Source organism: Cucurbita maxima, unplaced genomic scaffold, assembly GCF_002738345.1.
Source record: "Cucurbita maxima cultivar Rimu unplaced genomic scaffold, Cmax_1.0 Cma_Scf00123, whole genome shotgun sequence".
Lineage (NCBI taxonomy): Eukaryota > Viridiplantae > Streptophyta > Magnoliopsida > Cucurbitales > Cucurbitaceae > Cucurbita > Cucurbita maxima.
In genome coordinates this window covers 46,546-73,041 of record NW_019272139.1, presented here as the reverse complement: position 1 = coordinate 73,041, position 26,496 = coordinate 46,546, and the positions used below count along the sequence as shown (strand labels likewise).

General features: G+C 35.1%; 5 protein-coding genes and 1 long non-coding RNA gene across 8 annotated transcripts; 2 read left to right on the top strand and 4 right to left on the bottom strand.

Annotated features, from left to right (window-relative positions):
* Positions 1 to 1,047: 1,047 nt before the first annotated feature.
* On the bottom strand, positions 1,048 to 4,089 carry LOC111473489 (ATP synthase subunit delta', mitochondrial-like). The gene is made up of 2 exons (XM_023118997.1): positions 3,698 to 4,089; positions 1,048 to 1,693 (listed from the first exon to the last, which is right to left on the bottom strand). The coding sequence occupies exons 1-2, from the start codon at positions 3,953 to 3,955 to the stop codon at positions 1,349 to 1,351; spliced, it is 603 nt and encodes a 200-aa protein (XP_022974765.1). The 5' UTR covers positions 3,956 to 4,089; the 3' UTR covers positions 1,048 to 1,348.
* Positions 4,090 to 9,659: 5,570 nt separating this feature from the next.
* LOC111473488 (E3 ubiquitin-protein ligase ATL4-like) lies at positions 9,660 to 11,602 on the top strand. Its single transcript, XM_023118996.1, has 2 exons — positions 9,660 to 11,106; positions 11,315 to 11,602. The coding sequence occupies exon 1, from the start codon at positions 10,008 to 10,010 to the stop codon at positions 11,037 to 11,039; it is 1,032 nt and encodes a 343-aa protein (XP_022974764.1). The 5' UTR covers positions 9,660 to 10,007; the 3' UTR covers positions 11,040 to 11,106; positions 11,315 to 11,602.
* A 1,325-nt stretch (positions 11,603 to 12,927) lies between these two features.
* LOC111473490 (10 kDa chaperonin 1, chloroplastic-like) lies at positions 12,928 to 15,507 on the bottom strand. Of its 2 annotated transcripts, none has more exons than XM_023118999.1 (7): positions 15,303 to 15,507; positions 15,080 to 15,141; positions 14,903 to 14,953; positions 14,664 to 14,729; positions 14,451 to 14,504; positions 14,030 to 14,059; positions 12,928 to 13,285 (listed from the first exon to the last, which is right to left on the bottom strand). In XM_023118999.1, exons 1-7 carry the CDS (start codon positions 15,391 to 15,393, stop codon positions 13,217 to 13,219), a joined length of 423 nt encoding a protein of 140 aa, XP_022974767.1. In that variant the 5' UTR covers positions 15,394 to 15,507; the 3' UTR covers positions 12,928 to 13,216. The 2 variants fall into 2 exon arrangements, with proteins under 2 accessions (XP_022974767.1, XP_022974766.1); XM_023118998.1 differs by lacking the exon at positions 14,030 to 14,059 and adding an exon at positions 14,097 to 14,126 and having other exon boundaries at positions 15,303 to 15,504.
* Positions 15,508 to 16,131: 624 nt separating this feature from the next.
* LOC111473485 (protein TRIGALACTOSYLDIACYLGLYCEROL 4, chloroplastic-like) lies at positions 16,132 to 20,161 on the bottom strand. 2 transcript variants are annotated; one of them, XM_023118992.1, is made up of 6 exons: positions 19,771 to 20,161; positions 18,047 to 18,265; positions 17,943 to 17,979; positions 17,144 to 17,519; positions 16,717 to 17,018; positions 16,132 to 16,606 (listed from the first exon to the last, which is right to left on the bottom strand). In XM_023118992.1, exons 1-6 carry the CDS (start codon positions 20,040 to 20,042, stop codon positions 16,409 to 16,411), a joined length of 1,404 nt encoding a protein of 467 aa, XP_022974760.1. In that variant the 5' UTR covers positions 20,043 to 20,161; the 3' UTR covers positions 16,132 to 16,408. The 2 variants fall into 2 exon arrangements, with proteins under 2 accessions (XP_022974760.1, XP_022974759.1); XM_023118991.1 differs by having other exon boundaries at positions 17,943 to 18,035; positions 18,103 to 18,265.
* A 1,565-nt stretch (positions 20,162 to 21,726) lies between these two features.
* LOC111473491 (acyl carrier protein 1, mitochondrial-like) lies at positions 21,727 to 24,200 on the bottom strand. Its single transcript, XM_023119000.1, has 2 exons — positions 23,957 to 24,200; positions 21,727 to 22,122 (listed from the first exon to the last, which is right to left on the bottom strand). Exons 1-2 carry the CDS (start codon positions 24,158 to 24,160, stop codon positions 21,946 to 21,948), a joined length of 381 nt encoding a protein of 126 aa, XP_022974768.1. The 5' UTR covers positions 24,161 to 24,200; the 3' UTR covers positions 21,727 to 21,945.
* Positions 22,672 to 22,932, top strand: LOC111473494. The gene is made up of 2 exons (XR_002715706.1): positions 22,672 to 22,783; positions 22,851 to 22,932. It is a non-coding gene; the product is annotated as an uncharacterized LOC111473494 (long non-coding RNA).
* Positions 24,201 to 26,496: the final 2,296 nt, after the last annotated feature.

The window sequence follows — 26,496 nt, the reverse complement described above, 5'->3', positions numbered from 1 at the left end:
TTACGTTTCAATTCTCAATAAAGTTTTTTAATAAATTAAATGCAAAGGACAGGTGGGGCTTGATAGGTAAAGAACATTTATATTTAAATGTCTTTACAACTAGTTTTGTTTCTTTATTTTTAAGCATATAAAATTTTGTAATTTGGATCCAATTTTTAACTTTTTTATTGAATTTAAATAATGATAGAATACGTTAAATTTTTATTAGCGTTGGTCAATCCACGTTTGCCACAAAAGAACACAGAGAATAACACGTATCCTTAACATCATCACTTATATATATATAATGAGATCTGATGTTGGTTGGAGAGATAAATTGAGCATCTTTTTACAAGAGTGTGAAAACTTCTCCCTAATTGACTTGTTTTAACACTGTGAGGCTAATAACGATATATACTAGGATAAAACGAACAATGTCTACTAACGGTGAGCTTGAACTGTTATATATATAATATATATACACACCAGAGCAATAACTTCAGTGTATGATGTACGTGGATATAAAATTTATGGTTTATTACATATTACTTATTACGTCTGATGTCCTAATGCCTAAACTCAAAGAGTCGCCCAATAATCAAGGGAAAAAATATGAAATAAATGTATATCCAAAATTAATTTTTAAAGTTCCAATATGAAACAGGTACAGATCTAAATGTTTGCAAAATTTAATGCATATTGAAAATTGTGTTGATTTTGTTGGTCTTTTACAACGCAACGGTAAATTAAAAATAAATAAATAAATAAATGGTTTGGTTGGGCAGTTAATACTGGTAACTTCTAGTGTACTTCTAAAGCAACTAGATAATTCAGGTCCCAATTTGTGCGAGTAAATATGTAATAACTCAACAAGACAGCATCACGTGAACATCTGGTCGGGTTTCATTTATAATCACGTGACTGAAAACAATTTTGTCTGTGCATTCATGGGCCCGAGTGGCCCAATGGACGTGAAGCCCAGTTCCGAGTTCACAGTGAATGGGCTCGGGAAAGCCCAAGAGGAAGAAGCTCATTTGGCCCATACTTAGCTATATTTGTGAAATTGTTAACAAATGCAAGATGAATTAAATCATATCCATACAGATTCAAATGAGAATTCTTCAATGTTTATGAGGTCTAAGCCACCAGATTATGACCAATAAGGCCAAGCAAAAATCCATCCTAATATATTTATTTGTGAATGACTTGAAATTCAACACAGAAAGGGTAAGCCCAAGATGATGTGTTCCCAGTAGGTATTTCGACCGAGGAAGGCTAACTCGAACTGTCACAATGAGGCAGTGTTATGAAGGAACATACAATTGGAAATAGATAAACAGAAAGGTGGCCGATTTGCGAATTGAGGAAATTATCCTGTAAGGGCAGCATTCAGGGCACTGTGCACGTCGACTCCAATTTGGGCTTCGGCTTTCTCCAAGTCTGTTGAGGCAGAGTTCAACTTCTGGGTGAATTCGGCAAGACCCTTCTGTACTTGGTCGGGGTCGATTTGGTCTACAGGCACAGCTTCCACGGCGATTATGTCAGCATACGAGTTGCCATGGATGAATGCAAAACCACTGCTCACGAAGTACTTTTTGGTGTCGCTCCCTTCGTGCACTGATAGAACTCCTGGTTTCAACTCTGCGATTGTAGCTACATGGCCGGGAAGAACACCCATTTGCCCAGTTGTGGCTGGAATTATTACCATGTCAACCTGTTCGGAATGGGGGGGGGTGAAGAACAAAGACTTTTAAAGAAGGGCAATGAACAATCTGACTCAAAACTTTGGGTCCCATTGCAATTTGTATCCTTAATCATAGCAACATCTGTGATAAAGAGTGTTCATGAGCTCAAAACAGAACAATTGAAGTGAGTATAACCTTTGAGCATTTAGAGTTAACTTCTAGGTCTTTGGCATATATACCAAACAGAACAATTGAAGTGAATTTGAAATAGCCTCTCATCAGTAAGAGAAGAAAAATGAAGAATAATTCGAATCGATGCACTAGGTTTATTATAAACTTGGATGCATAAACTCTGAGTAACTTCTAGCAGCTCAAGTTTACAGATAACGTACTTTTCTTTTTTACCTCTTATCTATTTAACTGTAGCATTCACTACTTACTGAGGTTGGACGATGTGTATATTGGAAAACCCACAGAATCTTTAAGGAAAAATTGGAAAATGGATATATAGGTATGATTTTGTTTCTAGTCTTGGAAGTCAAGTAAGGGGAATTCTCTCCAAAGAGTTTTTTATCGAAGAGAAGAAATCCCCAAGAAGCATAGAGGAAAGAGTTTCGTAAGAATTGTCTTGAGTTCTTGCCAGCCCATGACGTGAGTGATCGTTGACCCTGTCCCTGATTTTCTTATTTCTACCTCATGAGAATAAATTCTACTAAAATCCACAAATCTGTTTTTTGGTCTTTCATAGATTTTTTTCATGGCTCGGCCCAAAGTTTCTCTCGCCAATGGAAATGGAATTGGAGAGGACAGAGTTGACTTTCTCAACATCGAAAGGTGTCCTTCTATGAAGCAAGTCTGAAGAAAGCTTTGGAATATTATTTTGGGCACGTTCCCTAGAAGATTTGCTCACGCTAAGTTACGATCCAAAAAGAAGAAAAAAGGGGGAAAATGGTGGGCCAATTCTCCCTAGGAAACTTTCCCTCTTTATTCTTTTATAGTTAGTTATCCGAACTAGTAGAGTCATGTAATATTTGATCTCCCTTTTATCCTCATCTCTTTGTACATGTTCTTTTGCTAATATGTGTTTTAACCCAAAAGGGAAAAATAGAAGGCGTTAATGACAGGGTTCTCTTCACCAGTAGCCCCTTATGAATTTTCAATACTGAAGAGAATAGAATATGTAAGTACCCATTAGAGGATCTTCCCTCTTTAAACTAAGCACAAGGACCTGGGGCTGGGATATAGAAAACAACAGCCACCGGTATAAGTGGACAGTTGCTGCATAGGATTCTGGATGAGCTAAGAAACAAATATATAAACCCTTTAAGAACTGATGATAATGTGAACAGATGAATGAAAATGCCGCCTTAATTTATCAGAATTTTGCTGATATAACAGCATTGGATAAGACAAGCCTACGCTACAGATACGCAGATTTAGCAGTTCTTGATACGGCATATCAACAGGACTTAGATACTCCTTGACCATGAGCAAATAACATGACATTTACAGAGTTCATACAATTTGATCTGATCATCAACATGTCTACGAATATGAAAAGAAAACGTCGAACTTCCTCCAGCGTGAAAAGATAGTATAAGGAAATGAATGCCAAAGATCAAAACCAAAAACAAGAAAATCAAATCTACGAAACGTACTGATGAAGTGAAGGAATTCATCTTTCATATCCAGAGGAAAAAATACAATAACAGCTTCCTGCACTCGTATAAAATCCATTTCCAGTCCAGCATTCGTAACCATGGACACGAAATGCTAATTTACGTCAATTATTTTTCTCTAAACATCCGATTGCATTAATTACGAAGGTTCGAAACAATGAACGAGTCACGATTTTCCATCAAAATTAGCAGACAGAAGGTTAATCCAAGAGTCAATAAAAACATATAAAAAAAATCCACAAAAAAATCAAACCAAATCAAATGCATCAAAAAATTGGAAATCACACACAAGATTCAACGCCTGGTACTCAAAATAAAAAAATCACCAGGCAAAACAAAATTCGAAAGACTAACCTCTTTGGCCGAGAGCTCGGAGGCATAAGGAAGAACAAAGTTGACAGTGAGCTTAGTAGGGATGGAAGACGGCGTAGCAGGACGAGGAGCCATGAAAGAGAGAGGAGTTTTAGGAGGATCAATAGTGGGGATCGCCTTCTTCCAGGCGGCGACAAAGGCATCGTCAGTTGAAGAAGCCGCCGGCAGATCGGCGGAGAAGGATCTAGCTCTTGCAGAGAGAAGAGGCCGGGTCAAAAGGGTGGAAGCTCGTCGGAACATGGCGGAGACTGGAGGGGGGGCCGCTCGGCTCTCGCAAGGTCGGAGAGAGATGAAGAAGGAGAAGTGAAAGGGTTCCGCTGGTGCTGTTTGGAAGCTGAGAAAATGGAGGAATCGGCTCAAGGATTTTGGATCTGAGCATCATAGATAGCCTTTTCCTCTCACTGTTGTATTGGGCTTTTGAGTGTCCTTTTGGGCCCATAATTTATTTCCCTTCATGCGCATTTTGGTTAACAAAATAAATTACGAATGAAATTAAAAAAAAAAAAAAAAAAAAAGTATGGTTAATTTCTTAATTATTAAGGTAAGATTAATATATTTGTGAATAATTATAAATAAAAATTTTCAAATTTTGAATAAAAATCTTGAATTAAGATAAATTTATTAAAATAAATAATTATTCGCTCTTGTATTTAACTAGTATTGTTCGATGAAAGTCCCACATCGGCTAAGTTAGAAAATGATCATGAGTTTATAATCAATGAATACTATCTCCATTGATATGAAGTTTTTTAGGGAAGCCCAAAGCAAAATCATGGACAATATTAGTCGTATATCGTTTTTGTCCATATATTGATGGATAATTTTTTTTATCGTTTGACCGAGTCTCGTATGGGAGGGACTCTTCTTGGTTAATAGTGTCTGCCCCCTTGTCTTGGAAGCAAGCTACCAATGCCTATCAGCGAGAATTAGGCTCGGTTGGTAGGCAAAGCGAAAAGGGACCAATAAATACTTTGATCTATCCCGCTGCTCTAGAAGATATCAACAAGATCTTTAGGAGTATCCGTGCTGAAGGTACTATTTTTGATGGCCAACTTAGAAGATCAACAAGAATCAGGAAGCTCAATCAAGGCAAAAGCCAGTTATGCGGATATTGTGACACTTTCACATGGTTGACTCGTCTTCCTGTTCTAATCAGAAGCATCCATCAGCACCATGCTGGTTTAGAATTCGATTGTTAGGGCTAAGGTTCTCCTTATCGTCCTCCCTTTATATATAACAACACCTACATAGCTCATCTACGTACTTATCTAATCTATCACCCAAAGAGTTTAGTAACAGAGTAATATAAAATTCCGTCAAAGATCCATTGCTCTATTTTGTGTGCTCGTCTCCTAAAATGTAAAGAAAGTCGAATGATAGACCTTCTAGAGAAGACCAAAACGAATGAGCTCACTCAGCTTGCATAATTAAATAAGTTTCAGTGAATTTACGACATTCTAGTACCAATGGACGTCCCGATACAATTAGTGTAATTTAGGCGATGAAGTACTTCTCTATTATATTTTTGCTCATGTTAATTTAATAATTAATAATTTTATTAGACTTCATTTATTTTAATTAAAAAAAGAAAAAATGTATATATGAATTAACAATTAATGGGCTTTTAAGGTGATTGGCCCATAATTAATTTGATTTAATGGGCTTTTGGGCTTAAAAATGCTAAACAATTGGGCCCATTACGAGGTTTCTTTGTGAACCTTTTCTTGATGTGATTATAGTTTAGTAATTTTCAACTAGTTTCCAAATATTTTAAAACTTATAATTTTATCCCGATCCCGATCCCGATCCCGATACCAACCTATAAGTTATTGTTTAAATCAACGTGACATCGAGTTGAGCTATGCTGATATGGTATGATATGATAGCACGGTGAGTCTTGATATTTTGTTAGAGATACATACCTGACTTCTGTCATCAGCTTGATTTGGTAAACTTATTCCTCTTTAAATTCTTAAATTGGAATCTTCTGGGTGAGCCTTTTCACAGGCGTTCTTCAATACGAGGTCCACGTGGCCCTATATAGACCATAATCACGTGGACTTTGACCCTAACCCTAACCCTAACCATAACCATAACCATATTTTAATTGGAAAGGCCATATGTTAAGGCTAGGGAAACCACCTATCTCAATGCTATTATTTTTTGCGACAATCAATCGGTTGGTATAATGTCCTATGTTCTTATTAAATTTGGACATGTGGCGTTCCACCTGCCACGTCACTTGATCGAGAGCGGACGTCAAACTAGATTTTGTTCGAGATTAAATTCAATTTCACGTGTCGGATATATTGGTGTGTCTAAAAACGTTAATTAAACAGTAATTTAATGAATAAATCATCAATAGATCAAATTTAATCGGATGCAAATTACAGTGGATCAGGTTTGACTTTTAAACCTAAATATTCAAGTGATTTGGTCGTCATTCCAAATAAGTCAAATTTAAGGAAAATGTTTGACTTTTGACTTTTCTTTATTTTTCAATAAATTTTAAATGTGGACTAATAAGGTAGGTAGATTTGTTATAAACATGTGCATTTTTACCCATAATAAAATATATAATTTTGTCCTTTTTTTTTTTGTTTTTTTCCCACTATTTTACCTTTTTTTTAGTCAACGACATTTAAACCTTAATTTTTTTTTATTGCGATTTCTTCTCATTTTCAATTATATAATATATTTTTATTTATTTTTTAATATTGTAAAAATTTTGAAAGTTAATTAGCATATAATTATTTTTAATGTCGGGTTTTAATAAATTGTTGAACCTTTAAAAATAAATTGGAAAATGCACTAATAACATTAAAGTGCATATTCAAAAGTGCTTGGTTCGAAATGATAAGGCTCCCTTTTTAATGTACAACATTGCTACATGCAACGACACTCGATTAATCCGGTTGGCATGTCACTTAGCTCCTCGACGTACTCCAGCTCCAAAAACTGATCATGCATCAACGACTCAAAGCGAGGATTTTTTTGCTCGTTATAGGGACCTGACCGAGCATCTCACGACACGAGATGACAACATGGAGTACTTGTACAAAAGTAAGTATCCTCTTGTTAAAGACGAGTTTTGTTGTCCATAAGGTTTTGTGCATTGTATCGAGTTAAACCACATGTTCCATGCAAGCCCTATCAATTTCTTTGAGTTACCATAGCATTGTTGGCTTTTTGGCCGTTGATATCACTTTAATTAATTTCAATCAATTAATACTTTTAATTATTAAAATCTACTATTTGAGAGAGTTGTGGTGTGTTATTATCAAACTTAAATACTTGTATCAGTTTGATCCTACGCCGTGGAAAGGATTGAGTTTGCTCTTGAACTCGTAAAAAGAGCGGTGTAGCGGTTTGACTCTTATCCGTGGAAAGAGTCGAGAAAGTTTTTTATTCAAATTTCCAAGAAGCGTTTGAGGAGTGGAGTAAGTCGAGTTTGACCGAACTCTTTCCTATTTAATTTCAAAATTATTTTGTTCTAGTAATTATCATATTTTACTTATTTATAAAAAGTTTCATCATTAAAAAAAAAAAAAAAAAAATCACGTTTAAACACCTTTACCGTTAAAACCCTATTCACCCCTCCTCTAGGGTTGCCATACCGATCCAACAAGCATATGGATAGAAGATCGGTCATAGGAAGCAATGTAGATAGATATTAACTGCTTTGTCCCGTTACGTATCGTCGTTAGCCTCACGATTTTAAAATATGTATGTTACGGAGAGGTTTTCACACTCTTATGAGAAATGTTTTGTTCCTCTTTCTAACCGATGTGGGATCTCACAGTACAGGCTGTAGTCGTTGTCATTGCTAGCAACAACGTAAACATACGAGGATGTTGAATTTGATGTCAAATTTAAACCGTCATTTTATGCCTAAAGAATGTTTTGTTCTCCTCTCCAACCGACGTGAGATCTCACAGTAAAAACCTTAGTCGTTGTCATTGCTAACAACATCGTAAATTCTCCAACCGACGTGAGATCTCACAGTAAAAACCTTAGTCGTTGTCATTGCTAACAACATCGTAAATACACGAGAATATTAAATTTGATGTCAATTTTAAACCGTCATTTTAGGTATAAATAAATAGTATAAAAAAGTGTGAGAGAGAATAGTTTAAGGTAATAAAAGAGAGACATGCGAGGAGTGTCAATGAAGCAATGAAATGCACAAAGTCCCAAGTGCGTGGAAATGGGGAACAAAAAACAAATATTTTATCGATTTATTTATTTACTAAATTAATTATTATTATTAACTTGTAATTAATAATTTCCAAAAGTTTCATTTTTTTTTATTTTCTAATTTAATAAATCATATATATTTTTTATATTTGTTTAATTCTTTTTAACTAATATTCCATAATAGTGTCCTCCCACAAATAATTTAGAGGTTTAAATCCTCGATAAATTTTAAAAATACCAAAATTACCCTTAAACAACGATGTGGGAAAAAATTATTTATTTAATGTCTACATTTTTAATAGCCTTCAAAATATAGTGACAAAGATGAATATAGTGTGACAGATGAAGCTTACAAAACTCGAGATGTAATAGTCTAATCCCACCGCTAATAAATATGTTTGTTTTGACCCGTTGCGTATCGTCATCAGCTTCATATTTTAAAAATCCGTCTGTTAGAGATAGATTTACACACCCTTATAAAGGTTTCTCACGTCTCTCTAACTGATATGAGATTTCACACGAGAACAAATTCACCGCTCTATCAAATAGCTTTTTCGAGCTCAAAATTCCATAACGAATTAGTTGTCTATTTTATTATATAGCAATTAATATTATTATTTTACCAAATTTAATAAAACTTAAAAACTAATATTTTAATTTGTAAAAAGAAAAAACAAAAAAAGAAAAGAAAAGAAAAGGTTATTGGATGCGTGCGTGCGTACGATAACAATTTAATAACAACTGAGGTGTCAAAAGATCGGCCGTGTGATGATTACATCGGAAAATGAAGGACGTGGGTCCCACAAAGAGCAGAAAATTTTCTATTATATCCTATTAGTGCAGCTCACGGTTGGAAGCGTAGGGCTGCATTTACTCTTCTCACCCACATTTATTTAATTAAATATAATGTACAATGGCAGATGTGAAATTAAATTAACTATAATAAATGTTTTTCCTCCAAATACGCCAAAAAAAATAATTAAAACGGGGCGTTTTATTGGATCATATATTTATTGAGTTTTAGAAACCTACGTGTAATTAATTAAAATTAGAGTAAATTTAATAATATAACTTACGAAGAATTAATTTTAAAAAATATTTTTTAAATATTTTTATTGGTAAAATTACCTTTTATTTTTATGAGCATTTATACATTTTTTTAAAATATTAAATTTGATTATCTCTAGCTGATTATTCTTGGCTACAAATGCATATCAAAGTTAAAATCAAATTTATTTATAATTTCGTGTGCTATATAAATTAAAATGAGTTAGCAAAATGCCTATAATTTATTTTCATTATTTTTATCGATTTAAATATTATAAATTTATGAGTTAATAGGTCGTATTTGTTCAGTTTTACTGAGATGAACATAATTCAACATAAAATAAAAACAGGTTNTTTTTTTTTTTTTTTTTTTTTTTTATATATCAATACTAGCATGACTAAACTATCAAAAGTTTGAATCTCCCGACTCAAATATGGTTGGACTTAAAAAATATATTGTCGAGTATTAGATTTAAATATATAAAATAGAAATAGAAAATTGGTTGTAAATTACTAAAACGTTATTATGATCAAAATATTCCAAACTTTATGGAGTTTGGTGCAACTAAGCTATATTATTATAACATTACTATAATAAAATATTTATTATATTTTTTAAAATTGAACTAAATTACTTTATGAAATAATTTAGAAAATAATCACTCAAATTAAAATAAAAGTGAATTAAAGGGTAATTTTCTGAATTATTTTTTTAAGAAAAGGAAATTATTAAGAGGAGACAACAAGTGGTAATTTTCCCTCCGACACACACTCTTAGCTTCGGACACAGTGTTGTAATGTTTAAAAAAAAAAAAAAAAAAAAAGAGAAAATTACGTGGCGCTTGTTTTTCTCAACTTAATTATCACGTGCAGATCACGTGCTGCTATACAACTGAAATTCTCCCTCTTCGTTCCCTCGGGCCTCAGCTTAATGAAACCGAGAGACCTGCCCAAAAAGAACTGACCGCTGCATTTACCTTGTTTTTCCCTCTCCTCCATTTCTCTCTCTCTCTCTCTCTCTCTCTCTAAAACCAGAAGAGTTACTGTTATGGCTTCTCCGCCGCCGCCGCCGTTGCCGGACGCTTTCGGAGGCTCCGTCATTGAGTACTTTTCTTCCTCTCCTCCTCTTCCTTCGGCGATAGCAGCGACGGCAGCGACTCATTCTTCTTCGCTGAAGAATCTCAGTCCTAGCATTTTAATCATTCTTTCGATCCTTGCTTTTACTGTCTTTGCTTCTGTGATTCTCTGCCTCGTTCTGCGATACCTTAACCGGCGGTGTCTTCTCCGTCTATCCGCCGTGCCTGTATCGTCCTCGTCTTTGTCGGTTTCGAGCCGTCGGATTAATCCAGCAGAGCAGAGTACGACTCGGTGTACCAATTCGTTTTCGCCGATCGATACGCTTCCTCTTTTTTCTTTTTCCTCCATCACGCGTCGTTCTTCCACTGCCGCAGCCGATTGCGCCGTTTGTTTGTCAAAATTCGAGGCGGAGGATCAGCTTCGTTTACTTCCGCTCTGCTGCCATGCTTTTCACGCTCAATGCGTCGATACATGGCTTCAATCGAACCAGAGTTGTCCTCTATGCCGCTCCGCCATTTTCGCCTCCGAATCCGACGTGATTAAGGCTTCTATGGCTTCCTACTCCGCTGAAGGTCGCGCCGGAGACAGTTTCAGACTCGAGATTGGAAATATCAGCCGCCGGCAAGGCGCATCCGATTCCGCCGACGGAAGGAGATCGTACTCGATAGGATCGTTCGAGTACTTCGTCGAAGAAGATTCAGAAGTGAATTTCACCAATGCTCACAGGAGGAGCGTCTCCGACAAGGAGGACATAGAAGCTCCGCCTCATCCAGAGCGAAGTCTCGCGGCTGAAGTCGGCTCGGGAAGGAGTTGGTTAAAGGACTACGTAGACAGGCTCTCGAATTCTGTTTCATCTCGAGCGCTCTCCTTCCGAGGCTCCGGCAGATTCTTCACCGGAAGCAGCCGTCGGAGTGAGATCGTCGTTGGCGGAGATTGGGAACAGGAGAACAGTCGCGTCGGCGAGGAAATAAGCGAAATGTTCCGGTGGTTCTCAGGGGTATAAACGTAATTACATCCAACAACCCTTCACGCAAAGGATAGGCCATTTTGGAAATGGTAACCGCCGGCCGGTACGTAATTTTTTCCTTCTTAAACACGGACGGTGAAGATTCCTCTTCTTTTTGATCCTTTTGATTATGTCAACGGCCGAGATTCACGCTGGTAATTCCTGTGAATATATATATATATATATATTCTTCGTTGGCATTAAATCAAAAGCTAAAAAAAGATTGCTGAGATTTTGTTTAATTATTATTTTCTTAATACCTCGTTTGGCAGAGATTAAAGTAAAAAAAAAGTTCCCTATCGTGGCAGTGAAGCTAAAAGGAACAGTGAAGTGATTTATGAAATTAGTTTGCAGATCCATGAGCTTTCCATACCTTCTTCTTCTTCTTCTTTTTTTTTTTTTTTTCCAAATATTATGTGAATTGAGAGTAAATCTTTGTGTTGATATGTAATGAGTGAATTGTGAGATGTGCAATATGAATATGGATATGGATATGATATTTGTGTGGAATTGTTTAGGAATCATTGCTTTGCTTGTTTGTGAAATTGCTAGCCAAAAAAGAAAAGAAAAGAAGGGAAAATAGGAAAAGTGAGTTGCTGAAAATAAAGAGGCCAAGATTATGGGTTCCCTTGAGCTTTCTTAGATTCTTGCTACTTCTATGAGGTAAACAAAATCTCTTTCTTTCTTTCTTTCTCCATTTTTTTGAGAATATGGTCCAGTTTTGATATGATGAACTACGGGTCTTATGTGTGAATACCACGGGACTTGTTATAGTTTCTTAACAAATGAGAATATTCTCAAGAATAAACAAGGCTTACTAATGAAAGTTCTTGTGATGCCAAAGTTCTTGTGATTGTTAGTAGCAGTCTATATCAGTGAGTTGAAACAATTCTATGTTAATTGGCGTTCAATGAATTTTCCTAGAAAATAATGTCAAGACAAAACATGTTAAAATTGTAAAATTAAAGGTCAAATTCTTATCAAAATTCTAAGTTTGAGCAGTTATTATTCTAACCTAGGGTATTAATCACAAATAAATTGAATTTTGGCAGTAAGAATAATTCAATAAAAGAAATATATATATATACCAAATACAGTATTAAATTAAGTAAGCACTTGAATGGTTGAAAAATTAGAGGTCAAAGGTTGGGGATCGGGTTTCCAAATCTCCCAATGCAAAATAGTAAATCTTATATTAAAAGAGAGGATTTTATTGCTTCTTTTGTAGCCAAAATGGTGGACATATTATGAGTGTTAGGTGACTGGTTTCTGGAAGCTAAATGGAAATTACAAACATATTTTTTTAAATATTAAAATTTTAAAAATATTGAATTTCTATTCTCAATATTATCAACCCCAAAAAAAATCCTTTTAAAAATAATTAAGTCATAAAAAATCAATAAATATATTTTAAAACATAACTTTCATCAAATTTATAGAAAATATAAATATTCAAACTTATTAAAAAAAAATGTGTTTTTTCAGAAATTAATTAATTTTTGTAATATATATGTGTGTATATATGGAAATGTGGGACCCAAAATTAAGGGATGGGTAATCCAATCCATTAGATGAATGTGGTTCGGCTGAAAACGACTAGAGAAAAGGGCCAAAGATGGTGCCGGTTTCAGTGACGTCATCTTTCCGGTAGTTGTGGTTGCTCTAGCAATCACCATTATCCAATCAAATTTTGACAAATGGTATTTATTTTCTTGACAATAGAAAGCTTTTGAAAACCATTTTTAGTTTTTCAAAACATAGGTAAAAATCAGATCACAAAACAAAAGAAAACCCTAAACCAAATGGTTATCGAATAAAACAATTCTTTAACTAAGAATTTAAACGGAATTGTAAATATAAACAAACATGATCTTCAAAAGTCGGATAGTTATTAAATGAGGTCTAAATTATATAGCTATGAAATTAGCAAAAATAAATTTATATAGCTACGAGATGACCTAAATTCATAATCCAAACCTAAACGAACCTATTTAGTTTTTGTTTTTCTTCGGAATGCTTGTAGGGTTTGATTTTAGGGGTCACAAGATGAAATCATATATTATGACAGAAAGAAGAAAAAATAATGAGGAAAGAGAACTGATCTGAGTGGATAACTGATGATGTTCATCCATCTGCATTGTAGTGTTGGAGAAGGTTGGGTTTGTGAAGCTTCTCTACTCAACCACAGCCAATAAATCACTAGCTTTGCAGAAGCAGTGCTTCGCATCTGTGCCTAAGTCCACCTGACAACCCATCACTACCAACATTCACCATAAATCCATTCAAACGTAGCTCAATTGGTCAGTCTATATATTCTCGGCCGACCATAATTTTAGAACTTCCAAAATCGGTAAAATGTGAAGCTAAATTATTAAAAAAATACATCTTAAACTTTGTTCTTTGTAAAACATACTAAAGTTCATTTCAAAGTTGCAAAATTACCCCTAACTAGTCACAAAAATTTCAAAATTACCTTTAAGAGTAAAAAAAAAGTTACGACATTGGACGAAGACTAAATCTATTCCAGATAAGTGTCCTAGTCATGCATTCTACGTCACTGTCACATCACTTTTCTATTTGTCACATCAATTCTAAATGATTTTAATATCAATAGTAGTTTCGAAAAGTTTAGGAAAGTTCTATGATAATATTGCAAAATTTGAAAGAATTATAATTTAGCCAAGAGAACTACTAATAAGATAATATACGTATATGTAGGCTTTATCTCTAAGAGAACTCGTGTATAGACTTACCCAATATAAACAAACTTAGAATCTAAAGCAACCCTATGATCAGATTTTTCGAGTCAACAAGTTTTTTTTGACACCCTTAACAATCAAAGATATGGCTAAAAGCTAAGGTTTTCTTATCTCCACGGTCGAGTTTTCCCAATTCCGATACTTTGGAAAGGGGTGATTCCTTACCAACGAGTTTTTATATGGCTTATTAAAGCAAATATGATAACTCCACCAAACCAAACGACTTACCTCATAAGCATTTATGTCGGATAAAATAACCTGCAAGGTAATAGACATTTGCTCCTCTTAGACTTACCTCATAAGCATTTATGTCGGATAAAATAACCTGCAAGGTAATAGACATTTGCTCCTCTTAGATAAAAACAAGTCCCAAAAGTTTGCATAATAACAATGGTGCATTTGGCACCATTTTAGGACAACAAATAATGCTTTTTTTCAGTACAACAAAGATATGGAGATTTGAAAATTTTGTGTTTCGATCCATAGCTAATAGAGTTCGTTGAAGATTTAAAAAAACACTGCAAAGACCATTTAAAAGTACTTTCTAAAAGTGCTTATGAACACTGCTACCCTTAAATAAGAATATTACGAACTCATCATTGCTGAAAAAGAAACCCAAATTTATTAAAAACGAAAAAACTTTAATTACCTTCTTTCCAGGTGCAAGATCACTTCCTCCAACTTCTGATCCAATGGATAGAATCTGATAGAAACATTATGTTGATTATCAAACAGGTTTCCTCACAGGAATTAAAACAGAGAAAATAGCAACTGTAATGGAAGGAATTGTCTCACCTCTCCTACAAGGTGTCGCGAATTAAAACAGAGAAAATAGCAACTGTAATGGAAGGAATTGTCTCACCTCTCCTACAAGGTGTCGCTCAAATTTGACAGCTGATTTGGGCAGCAAAACTCCACCAGCCGATTTCTGCAACAACAAAACATCTCAAATTTATGGAACGTTTTACAGTTTTCAATACATCCAACAATTTCTACTACACATTCATTCGCCATTTTCTTAAGCTTAAGCTTAACAGTTTTCAATACATCCAACAATTTCTACTACACATTCATTCGCCATTTTCTTAAGCTTAAGCTTACCTCGGGAAGCTCCTCAAGACGGAGGAGAACTCTATCAGCTTGAGGAACAACCTGAGATCCACACGCATCATAAAATATCAAGAATAAGCATTGAAATCCAAATCACAAATTCAATAACACATAAGAACGAGAAAATCTAAAATCGCTGAGGAGATTTCGGAAGAAAGAAAGAGAAACCTTCGTAGGCTCCCATTTCTTAGAAACCGCGCTGACTTTCAACGAACTTCTTCGGAATCCGCCTATTCAAAACTCAAGAAGCAAAATCATCCAGAAATTCAGAAGACGGAATGGGACAAGAATTGATCGAGAAAAAGAACGAGTTCTCAGCGTACCAGTGATTAGTCGCCGGGAAGATACAGAAGATGAATTGATCGAGAAAAAGAACGAGTTCTCAGCGTACCAGTGATTAGTCGCCGGGAAGATACAGAAGATGAATTAGCCCAGTCGTTAAAGGGCTTTGGCACTGTGACGAACGTAGACGCCATCGCCATGGATAGTGAGTCGAAGAGGCAAAGTTCTGTGGAGGCGAATGAGGGTGAGCGGGAGAAACGTTTTAGTGAGGGAAGAGAAATTCTAGAGCGTTCTTAATTCCAAGGAAAAACAAAACTGAAGTGAATTTGTACGGAATTTTCGAAGGATAAAGGCCTTGAAATATTATCAACTCAATTCAANAAAAAAAAAAAAAAAAAAAAAAAAAAAAAAAAAAAAAAAAAAAAAAAAAGCGTATGTATGTGGACCATTTTAAAAAATGTTTTTGTCGGTAAGGTTCTACTCCTCAACTGATGCAAGATTTTACAATGACAAAGATTCTATGGTATAGTTAACACTTTAAACTTTGAATCCAACTGGTTCAAACTCTTGATAGAACTTTTAACAAATCCAGAGAAGNAAAAAAAAAAAAAAAAAAAAAAAAAAAAAAAAAAAAAAAAACTCAAAATGGTATCAAAACCAAACACAAAGTGGAGGTGGTGTGCCAACGAGAAGGCTGAGCCCCAAATGGGGTAGGACATGAGACAAGGCTGAGCCCCGAATGGAGGTGGGACACGAGACAGTGTGCCATAAGAAAGGATGCAAGCCCCAAAAGAGGTGAATTTGGGAGTCCCACTTGATTGAAGAAGGGCACAAGTATCTTCTCGCAAATGCATTTTAAAAATCTTTAAGAAAAAGCCCGAAACCAAAGGAGCCTGGTGCAATGAGATTCAAACAAACTGATCCTGGTGCAATGAGATTCAAACAGATGAGATTTGGAGCAATGAACAGCCCACGTTTAGCTGCAAGTTTCAATGATTTCTAGACAATAACTACAAATTCATCACAAATGCCCTTATTTTCTGAGCAACTGTCTAAAGCCTCAGCTCTATGCCATAAACAAGGACGGCACTCCTATATATTACATCTGCAAGAGCCTCAAGTGCTATACTAAGTCTGTAGAGCCGATTTCGTTGTCAAAAACCTAAGAAACTGAATGCATCGACTGAACTAAAACAGAATTAAACGATATCGAAGTTAAAACTCGAACAGGCGCAACTCGACCATCCCTTCTTTTCTTTTGGGAGAAAACCAGAAAACAGCTTTTCCTGATTCAAGAAGCTTGAATGAATAGTTTAGGCTTAATATTGTGTCCTCGACATGGGGTCCGTGCTTGACGGAGGTAGAGCCGAGCATAAGCCGGGAATCTACTCGGAAGACAATCGGGCCTGCAATCTGCAAAGGGGATTTCTTCTTAACATCACGAGTTTCTTATATCATGCCTAATAGATTAGATATATGAATGGGGGCACCTGCACTAGAATCACAAACTTAGAAGTTATTACCTGCTGTTGGAAGATCAAATTGAGCCTAGGGGTAGATTTTGATCTCTCCAGATCATCAATAGATTTCTTGAACCCATTGAAAACTCTTTTGGCAAAGGCTGAACCCGACGAAATATCTAGCCGAGCATCTAACCTCGTGAGGTCACGAAAATCCTTTCTAAATGACCCATGTTGGTAAGTATAGCAAAGTGAGCCAAAAAGGTCAGCATTCAGTGGACTTCTTTTGTTATGGATAGCCAAGTTTCCATCTCCATTCGTCCCAACCGTGTCACTGCCTCCGAACCATGAGCTAAAGGTGCCACCTGATATGCAAATACTCGATATGAAAAACGAAGCAAAACTGGATGCTTAAAATAACATTTTTGAAGAGGGTCAGAGAGGACACATTCATAACATTAAAACTAAATTTGGAAGGCAGGAGACTGACCAACAATTCCGGATATGGCTGCATGAGGATCTTTAAGGCGCACATCATACGATGGTTCGGCCTCGTCTGTCGTCTCAGTTAAACCTTGTTTCTGTTCTTTTCCCCCCCAAAGGTACCTATTCTTTTCTAAAGAGAATGCAGCCTTTGCACATAATCCAGGCATAAGAGTAAGAGGTGGCTCGCCACCATCGGTATGATAAAGAGCCCGGGGAACGCCACCATTCTTATGCAACCCGACCCGGTAACGCAAACCAGATTCAGACTTAAGAGACGACAGATCCAAAGACAGAGACTCGGGCACTTCCCAATATTGACCTTTATGATCAATGAAGAGCTCTGGCCAAGCTGCTTCCAGATTTATATCATGATGAGGAAGCTGAGGAAGCATGATTAAAGATGGCTTATAAAAAGGTAGTGATCACCATTGAAGAAGCAAACTAAAGAAAACTAAAACGTTTTTGATGTTCTCCAATGCTTAATATTAACGGGGCATAAAAAGAGATTGAAGTCTAAGAACTTCATACATGTTATAGCTTGGCCTACAGATGCAAAATATATTGCCAATAGGTTATAAATGGTGTTTAAATCATCCAAGATCCTATTTAGGCATAAGATAAATACAGCACCACAGATAAGTAAGCAGACTCCATGAAGAAATATAGAATCCAATCAGCATTATACTGAAATATGAATCAAAGGGCTGATCTCATTATTTAAAGAACTCAAGGAAACGCGTTTATGATTCATCTCTTTTCCTTTAGTGATCATTTAACGAAACATAAGAGACAACAATGCTCACCCTGTGATAAAACATCGCTTTGTGGCGACGTCCTTTCCTGTCACCGTGCTCTTCCGTGCTGGCAAATACAGAAGAAAAGGGAGTAGGAGAAAACTGATCCTTTCCTGTCACCGTGCTCTTCCGTGCTGGCAAATACAGAAGAAAAGGGAGTAGGAGAAAACTGAGAGCATAATCCATATGAATAGAGTGTCTTGTCCAGAAACATCGTAGCAACATCTTTCAAGGCAGGGAGGAGCTCAAGGTTGTCTAGATCAGAAATAAGGTCTTCTTTTATATTAGATATCACTTTCTTCGGACGGAATTGACCAACCAATCCAACCCACCTAAAAGTCTTCTTTTATATTAGATATCACTTTCTTCGGACGGAATTGACCAACCAATCCAACCCACCTAAAATGTAAAGATTCCATTAGATGGTACATCTGAGATTTGTGAAATCAGTAGCAATCTAAACAATGTCAGAGGTAAACATGGTAATCTTGGACCTTTTTCCTTTACAAAACTTGCTTAAACAAATGAGAAAGCAGAACTTCAATTTTGTGTGAAATTCCAAGTTTTCCTTTACAAAACTTGCTTAAACAAATGAGAAAGCAGAACTTCAATTTTGTGTGAAATTCCAAGTACTAGAAACCAAAAGGTATGTGATAGACCACAAAAAATGTAAATGTGTAGTTAAGTTCACGACACGTGGGGAGAGGGATTCAAACATTTGACTTCTTCGTCAATGATAGAGTGAGGGATTCAAATATTTGGGCTATACCCATGTTGGTAATCGTAAATGTAAGTTAGAAAAAACGCTTTGAGTGGGGGGTAAAGTTAAGTTGAGCTATACCCATGTTGGTAACCGTAACGCTTTGAGTGGGGGTTAAATTTGTAGATACCTTAACCAGTTGAGCTATACCCACGTTAGAAACCATAACGCTTTGAGGGGGGGTTAAATTTGTAGATACCTTAATCAGTTGAGCTATTCCCTGTTAGCAACCGTAATGCTTTGAGTGGGGGGTTAAGTTTGTAGATACTTTAACCAATTGAGCTATATCTACGCTGGCAACCGTAACGCTTTGAGTGGAGGGTTAAATTTGTAGATACCTTAACCAGTTGAGCTATACCCACGTTAGAAACCATAACGCTTTGAGGGGGGGTTAAATTTGTAGATACCTTAATCAGTTGAGCTATTCCCTGTTAGCAACCGTAATGCTTTGAGTGGGGGGTTAAGTTTGTAGATACTTTAACCAATTGAGCTATATCTACGCTGGCAACCGTAACGCTTTGAGTGGAGGGTTAAATTTGTAGATACCTTAACCAATTGAGGTACCTAAGTTGAAGTTAGGAGAATAAAACTAAAGGTGAGTATGTAAACTAGGTAGTATCATACGGGATTATGGTTTTCGTAAGCTAAATCTGGTGGTTTGGGATACAGGGGAGCACTTTCTAATCATCCTGGGATTATGGTTTTCGTAAGCTAAATCTGGTGGTTTGGGATACAGGGGAGCACTTTCTAATCATCCTAAATTAAAAGTGAGTCCTGTCGGTATGTTCAGAATGAGTTGGTAATCTGAGATTCTTAGTAGAGTAATGACTGTAGGAATAATTAATCCAGTCAATCAAACATTTGATTCATCTCTACCGTCAAGAAATTCACTGAACAGTCCGAAAAATGAAATGCTGGAAGCATAAAGAAAGAAGCAGCCATAACCTAGGAATTTAGGATCACAAAGCTCAATAAACCGAAGAGAAGAAGAATGTGCCATAGCAGCCATAACCTAGGAATTTAGGATCACAAAGCTCAATAAACCGAAGAGAAGAAGAATGTGCCATTGCTACTTACCAGTCGGCGGCGGGAAACTTGAGCAAGAGCGACTGAAGAGAAAAGGAACCTAACTCCTTGTGTGCAGTGGGGGAGAAGGAAGGAAGAATTCCGAGGGGAAATCCATTGCCGAGGAAGGAGACTTGCTGAATCCGCAAGGTGCGGCTGGCTCGAGCTCCGTCGAGAGGGAATGGTTCGCCGGGGACAGCCTTGGCAGTTCCGACGAGGGTTTGAGAGGAAGAAACGTCGAAATTCCAGAAGGCGGAATCCATGGCGGTTCTGAGGTGCGCCATTGATGCGTTTCTCGTTTTTCTTGGAAGCTCAGAATGAAATGGGTTTAGGGTGTAGGCTGGCGCTGAGTTTAGCTTCTTCCCTTATCTGTTGCTGCCTGCCTCTTGCATTTTTGGAAGTTGCCTTGCCAGTGACTAGTGGGTTTTCATTTCTTTTTTGGAGGCTACGCTTCGACCCAACAGGGTTTTTTAAAAAATAAAATATATTTATAAATTATATAAATTTTCATTTGGCTCTTAAACTTTACTTTTTCCTTAAAAATTAATTATTTTAAAAGATGAAATAAATATGCGACATTATTTAAACATTATTTCTATAAATTCTCATATAATTAAAATGAAAAAAATAATTATGTAAATTATTATATAAAATCTTTTGTTAAAATAAATTCTCATATAATTAAAATGAAAAAGAATCATAAGAAATATGCGATTTTATTTACAATATTATTCGCATAAATTGAGTAGTTAAGGTATAAAAATTGATTATATAAATTATTTTAACAAAAATTTGTAGTTAAAATGAAATTTGCATTTATTTATTATTATTAAAAATTGATTAGGTAAATTATTTTAACAATATCGTAAATGGTAATAACAATTACAAACTTCTATGTGGTTTTAAATAATAAAAAACATATATTTAGAATGATTTTAAAACTATAGGGTAAAAAATAGATAATCTAAGAATATAAGGTTACAATTTAAGGGTGTTCTGTTTATTAGAGTTTTATTTATATGGTTTAAATATATGTTTAAATCCATAACTTAATTTAATTATTAAAATGTCCGCAATATTTGGTAATTTTTCAATTAAATCCTTCAAAAGAATGTCCGAAATGAACAGGCGAAGCATTTCAAGCAAGCATCATCCAGTTATCAATCAATCATTACAAGAGAATTAATTCATGTGATAAGGCTTATTCCAAGCAAAATCTTTTCTTCATATGATGAACATTTTAAATATCAACAATTCAGAAACCTATTATACACAAACATTAAAATTCATGGACTACACTAGCAGAGAAGATCGAAGATCGAAGCTCGAAGGCAAATGATCTCTGGTTCGACTTGAACTATGCAAATCTATTGAGTATAAAACGAATAAAACCGAGGCAAAATGGCCACATTCATATCAGAACTTTGAAGAAAAACGATATCTCCTTGAAATCCCTAATCTAAAAGGCTGCAAGTATCAACAGCTTAAAGGTAAAAGCAATGCATAGAGAAGATCAAACTTATAAAGTTTAAGGACTTATTAAATTCATTTAAAGTCGTAATCTTATTAGATACAATATTAAAATTTCAAAGATCTATTAGACACTTCCAACTGTTCAGGGACCTATTATACACAAACATGAAAACTCATAGACTACACTAGCGGAGAAGATCGAAGATCAAAGCTCGAAGGCAAATGATCTCTTCTTCGACTCGAACTATGCAAAATCTATAGAGTATCAAAAAAGCACAAGGAAAAATGGTCACATTTATATCAGAACTTTGAAGACAAAACAATATCTCCTTGAGATCCCTAAGTAAAAAACCTACCAAGTATCAACAGCTTAAGGATGAACCAGTCTATTCTGAATAAAAGCAATTTAGAAGAGAAGATCAAACTTTGAAATCAAACAATCTGATTACCTATGAAAAAGATGCCACAGATATTAAGATGCATAGCAAGCAAGTGCTTAAAGTTAGAACCATTGTACGCCCTGAAAATTTGTCTGGACACAATGATTTATGTTCCAGGCAGTTGCAATTATTTTTCATCACGGTGTGAAGAACACGACTCTTGACAAGCATCCAAGAAGGGTCGAAACAACGATGTAGAGATGAATATTCATTGGCTCGATAACATACTCCAAAAAACCAAAAAAGAAATAAAGAGAAAGATGCTAGTACTTTGTCAACTAGCCATTGGATGGTTGTATACGTACTCGATTGCAAGATTACAGGAATCGATTTTATCAGCCTCCTTGTCTGGAATCTCTAGCTTGAACTCCTCTTCCAGGGCCATTACAATCTCCACAGTGTCCAAGCTGTCTAAACCCAAATCTTTCTGGAAATGACCATCAGGGCTCACCTGCAGATAAATAGCGGAAAACCCAATAATTGCAGCAACATTTCAGCCAAGCTATAATTGAAGTATAGTAGGGAAGAGATGCTGCTTGGAAGTGACAGAAAAATTAATAGTAGAAAAGCTATAATTGAAGTATAGTAGGGAAGAGATGCTGCTTGGAAGTGACAGAAAAATTAATAGTAGAAACTGGGTGACATAGTTTAGCTGCTTTTGATCATTCCTAACTTAAGATGGCTCGAAAATGAGTGTAATATTCACTATATGGCATAGCCGAGTTCTTGGGAATATCTCAAAAAAGTGTGTAATATCTACTTGTAATATTCACTATATGGCATAGCCGAGTTCTTGGGAATATCTCAAAAAAGTGTGTAATATCTACTATAGCATAGCCTGGTTCTCGGGGATACGTTGGGAATACAACACGATAAGGTCAAGTCATAAGGAGGTAAACCACAATTCAGTGATCAAAAGACCAAAAGGAATATGTTAACAAAAGTTCTTTGGAGACTAAGAGCAATATGAAAATAACGCCTGGGAGACCAAAAGGAATATGTTAACAAAAGTTCTTTGGAGACTAAGAGCAATATGAAAATAACGCCTGGGACAAGTGAGATGAGAAAATACATCTTTTGAGTAAACGACATAACAATCTATAAGATTGATCGTACACAAATTGACACAAGAGAAAAAACAAAAAGGCAAAAAGGCAAAAGAAGACGAATAAGAAGTAGATACACAAATTGACACAAGAGAAAAAACAAAAAGGCAAAAAGGCAAAAGAAGACGAATAAGAAGTAGATATGATATGTTGGCTAAAAAAGGGAGCAAAAGAGGAAGAACAGGATAAGAGAAAGACAGTTTTATGTCTATGTGCAATAAAGCGAAGGAGAAAAGCATTATAGTGTCCAACCTAAACAGATATAGACATCACAAAAAGAGCAGCAAGATGCACACGGACACTGTCTGAGTGAGGTTGCTTGGCATACACCAGCCAAGATAAAAAGAGCAGCAAGATGCACACGGACACTGTCTGAGTGAGGTTGCTTGGCATACACCAGCCAAGATGCATCATTAAAATTGAGATAACCACCCATTGGCAATTAATGATTTGTCATCTATCATCGATTACACCCAAAATGTGTAAGATTAGAAACCGTTCACCTCCGCGAATTCAAGAAATGTAGGTGTCAATATACACCCAAAATGTGTAAGATTAGAAACCGTTCACCTCCGCGAATTCAAGAAATGTAGGTGTCAATAGTTATAATCCTAGAGAACCTAGCCAAGCAGTTCACCTCCGCGAATTCAAGAAATGTAGGTGTCAATAGTTATAATCCTAGAGAACCTAGCCAAGCAATCCACATAAACGAAGGTACAGTGTGTGCAATACGGCAATCGACCCAGACTTTCAGCCAAAAAGTTAAATTTCCAAAAGATGCCGAATCAAATATTAAACAAATGGCATTTCAGCAAAAATTATTAAGTTCCACATTCTAGATTAACGCTTGATCAGGGAATAAATCGTCGTTAGTTATGGTTTGCCCCAATTTTCCATTCGCACAGATAAAGCATAGTAATTAAATCATGCAAACGATTCAAAATCCACCGGGATCGCACATCAGAACATTTAACTATTGAATCGGCATATTACAGAATTACTACACTTTCAACCTATTCTTCCCGCATTCCCAAATCAACAAAAGACGTTCCAACAGACTTGAAAAAANAAAAAAAAAAAAAAAAAAAAAAAAAAAAAAAAAAAAAAAAAAAAAAAAAAAAAAAAAAAAACTCAATAAGCTGAAAAAACAAGTGAAATGGAGGGACAAGATCGAATCACCTTGGACGGATCGACTTTCGGATGGCACTTCACAACCGAGAGGACTCTCTCAATAACCTCCTCCTTGGACAAGTGATCATCGTGCGATGAAAATAGCCGGAGCGACGCAGCGGAACACGACGCCGGTTGGCATTCTCGGCGAGCTAGGGCAAAGAATCGGACTGGAACTCGAACATGGCGAAGAACGGCTGCCCTCAGTGCCATTTTTTTTTTCTGTTCTTCCTGCAGAGACTCTTCGATTGCTCGAACTTGTAGATCCTAAAGTGAAGGTGAATTTGGCATGCGCGAAGCACGTGCGTCGGGAAACTTTATGGGCTTTGGCCCAACATTTCAAATAATTCAATGACCGATCGGCCCAATCTAATTTAGTCCGTACAATTTCAGTTAAATTATTAACTTATTTTGAATTTTATTTAAATAAATAAATAAATTATTTTTCACTGATATAGTCTCTGACCCGTTATATATTAACATCAGCCCCACAAAATGCATCTACTAGGGTGCTTTATTCTCCTCTCCATAACCAATGTGTTTTAAAACCGTAAACCTAACGACGATACGTAATAGATAAAAACGAACAATATCTACTAGTGACAGGCTTGAACGGTTGCAAAATGATAGGAAATTAAAAACTTTTTAGATATACGAACCCCTGAGTCACAAACACGAACATCTCACGTCCATTCAATCTCAACCGAAGATCAGGGTTCAGACAAATTTATTTAATATCAAAGTTCCCGAGACAAAAAACAAGTTTCTTGCACAGGAGTTGAACACGATCAAACCCACTTTAATATTCTCGACACGGAACTCAAAACACATTCAACAAATAAATTAAAATTGAAAATATATATTTTTCAAAATTTTAAATTATTTAAATAAATAAATAAAGGCTGGTATTGGCACCATCAAAGCCAAGTCAAAGTCATTCTTCCCTATCGCAAGGGTAAACCTACCTTTTCTGACGCTAATAATTTTTCAATAATAATAAATACCAATAAATGAACCAAAAACCATAAGATTTCTGTCATTTATCGCAATTATAATTCACATTTACTACATTATTTAAATATTCATCTTTTATATTTATTATATTAATAAATAAATGGTCTAATTTATATATATCTGCGTGTATGTATTTATTTTTATTTTTTCTAAATTAAACCCAAAATTTATTAGACTACATTATTTAAATATTCATCTTTTATATTTATTATATTAATAAATAAATGGTCTAATTTATATATATCTGTGTGTATATATTTATTTTTATTTTTTTTAAATTAAACCCAAAATTTATTAGACTACATTATTTAAATATTCATCTTTTATATTCATTATATTAATAAATAAATTGTCTAATATATATATATATAGTTTTAAAATTAGACCCAAAATTTATTAGGGAGAGGGACCTTGGAATTTAAATAAAGTGTAATTTTGGTCAAAAGTGCAATTAATGTAAAGAAGCGATCAAAAGAGACTCAGCGGTTTCTGACCGTTAATAAACGAGATGGAGTCAGGTCCCTAGGATCTAGGGCCCCACCCACCCATGTAATGACGTGGATTACTTTAATTAAATAAAACACGTAGTCAAGTTGTTAGGATCTGTTTGAGCATGTCACACCGCATTAAAATCCTCTCCACCTGCCATCTCCACCACTTGCCTCATAGTCCACGTCACTCTGCCACGTGGCTCCATCACTCATTTGCTTCCCCCTACACCATTTTTCCTTTTTCCTGCTACCCTCCATTTAAAATATTTAAATAAATCAAAATATAATACCTTATAATATATTAAAAAATATTTTAAAATTAAATGTATGGAAAATAAAAACATTGTAATTATCCGCCTATATTATCCATGCTATGAATACGTTCATTTCCAGTATAGTATATAGTTTTTCATTTTATATTTTTTATGAATTAAAATATTTATATTCAATTATTATTTAGTCCAAGTCATTTATGTACTTTATCTATTTGCACGCAATATAGAAGTCCAAATATTTGTATATTGACATAGTCATCAATATCAATTACGTTCATAAATGTGACAAATTTATATATTTATTTCATTATTTTTCAACAATAATTAGTTGGAGTGGGAAGATTCCAAGAGACATGGCTAATCATCATTTTTCATTATTTTTCAACAATAATTAGTTGGAGTGGGAAGATTCCAAGAGACATGGCTAATCATCATTCACAAAATTAATTCATAAAAAAAAATATAATATATGCTTTTTAATTTTTACGAATTTACGATCATTTTAATGAAAAATTCAATAATAAAATAAAGAGATAGGAAAAAATTCGAAACTATTTTAAATAATCATTTTAATGAAAAATTCAATAATAAAATAAAGAGATAGGAAAAAATTCGAAACTATTTTAAATAAAAGTAAATAATCAAAAAAATATATTGAGAACCTACGTGGATACATAGGCTAGGTCACGAGAATTTGTTAGACTAACTCAAAATTGATAGGATCGAAATCCGAGAAACTATAATAGAGTTAAAAATTCAACCTAACCAG

Bases quoted from the DNA above. Each gene is read 5' to 3' on its own strand.
- LOC111473491 (XM_023119000.1), bottom strand. From the start codon at position 24,160: ATGGCACTGAGGGCAGCCGTTCTTCGCCATGTTCGAGTTCCAGTCCGA. The intron at 22,123-23,956 runs GTGATTCGATCT...ATTTATCTGCAG, and splicing joins CGAAAGTCGATCCGTCCAAG to GTGAGCCCTGATGGTCATTT.
- LOC111473485 (XM_023118992.1), bottom strand. From the start codon at position 20,042: ATGGCGCACCTCAGAACCGCCATGGATTCCGCCTTCTGGAATTTCGAC. The intron at 17,520-17,942 runs GTGAGCATTGTT...ATGCTTCCTCAG, and splicing joins AAGCGATGTTTTATCACAGG to CTTCCTCATCATGATATAAA. The intron at 17,019-17,143 runs GTCAGTCTCCTG...TTTGCATATCAG, and splicing joins AGCCATATCCGGAATTGTTG to GTGGCACCTTTAGCTCATGG.
- LOC111473489 (XM_023118997.1), bottom strand. From the start codon at position 3,955: ATGTTCCGACGAGCTTCCACCCTTTTGACCCGGCCTCTTCTCTCTGCA. The intron at 1,694-3,697 runs GTTAGTCTTTCG...CATTCCGAACAG, and splicing joins CCGAGCTCTCGGCCAAAGAG to GTTGACATGGTAATAATTCC.
- LOC111473488 (XM_023118996.1), top strand. From the start codon at position 10,008: ATGGCTTCTCCGCCGCCGCCGCCGTTGCCGGACGCTTTCGGAGGCTCC.
- LOC111473490 (XM_023118999.1), bottom strand. From the start codon at position 15,393: ATGGCGATGGCGTCTACGTTCGTCACAGTGCCAAAGCCCTTTAACGAC. The intron at 15,142-15,302 runs GTACGCTGAGAA...AGTTTTGAATAG, and splicing joins TTCCCGGCGACTAATCACTG to GCGGATTCCGAAGAAGTTCG. The intron at 14,954-15,079 runs GTTTCTCTTTCT...TGTGGATCTCAG, and splicing joins AGAAATGGGAGCCTACGAAG to GTTGTTCCTCAAGCTGATAG.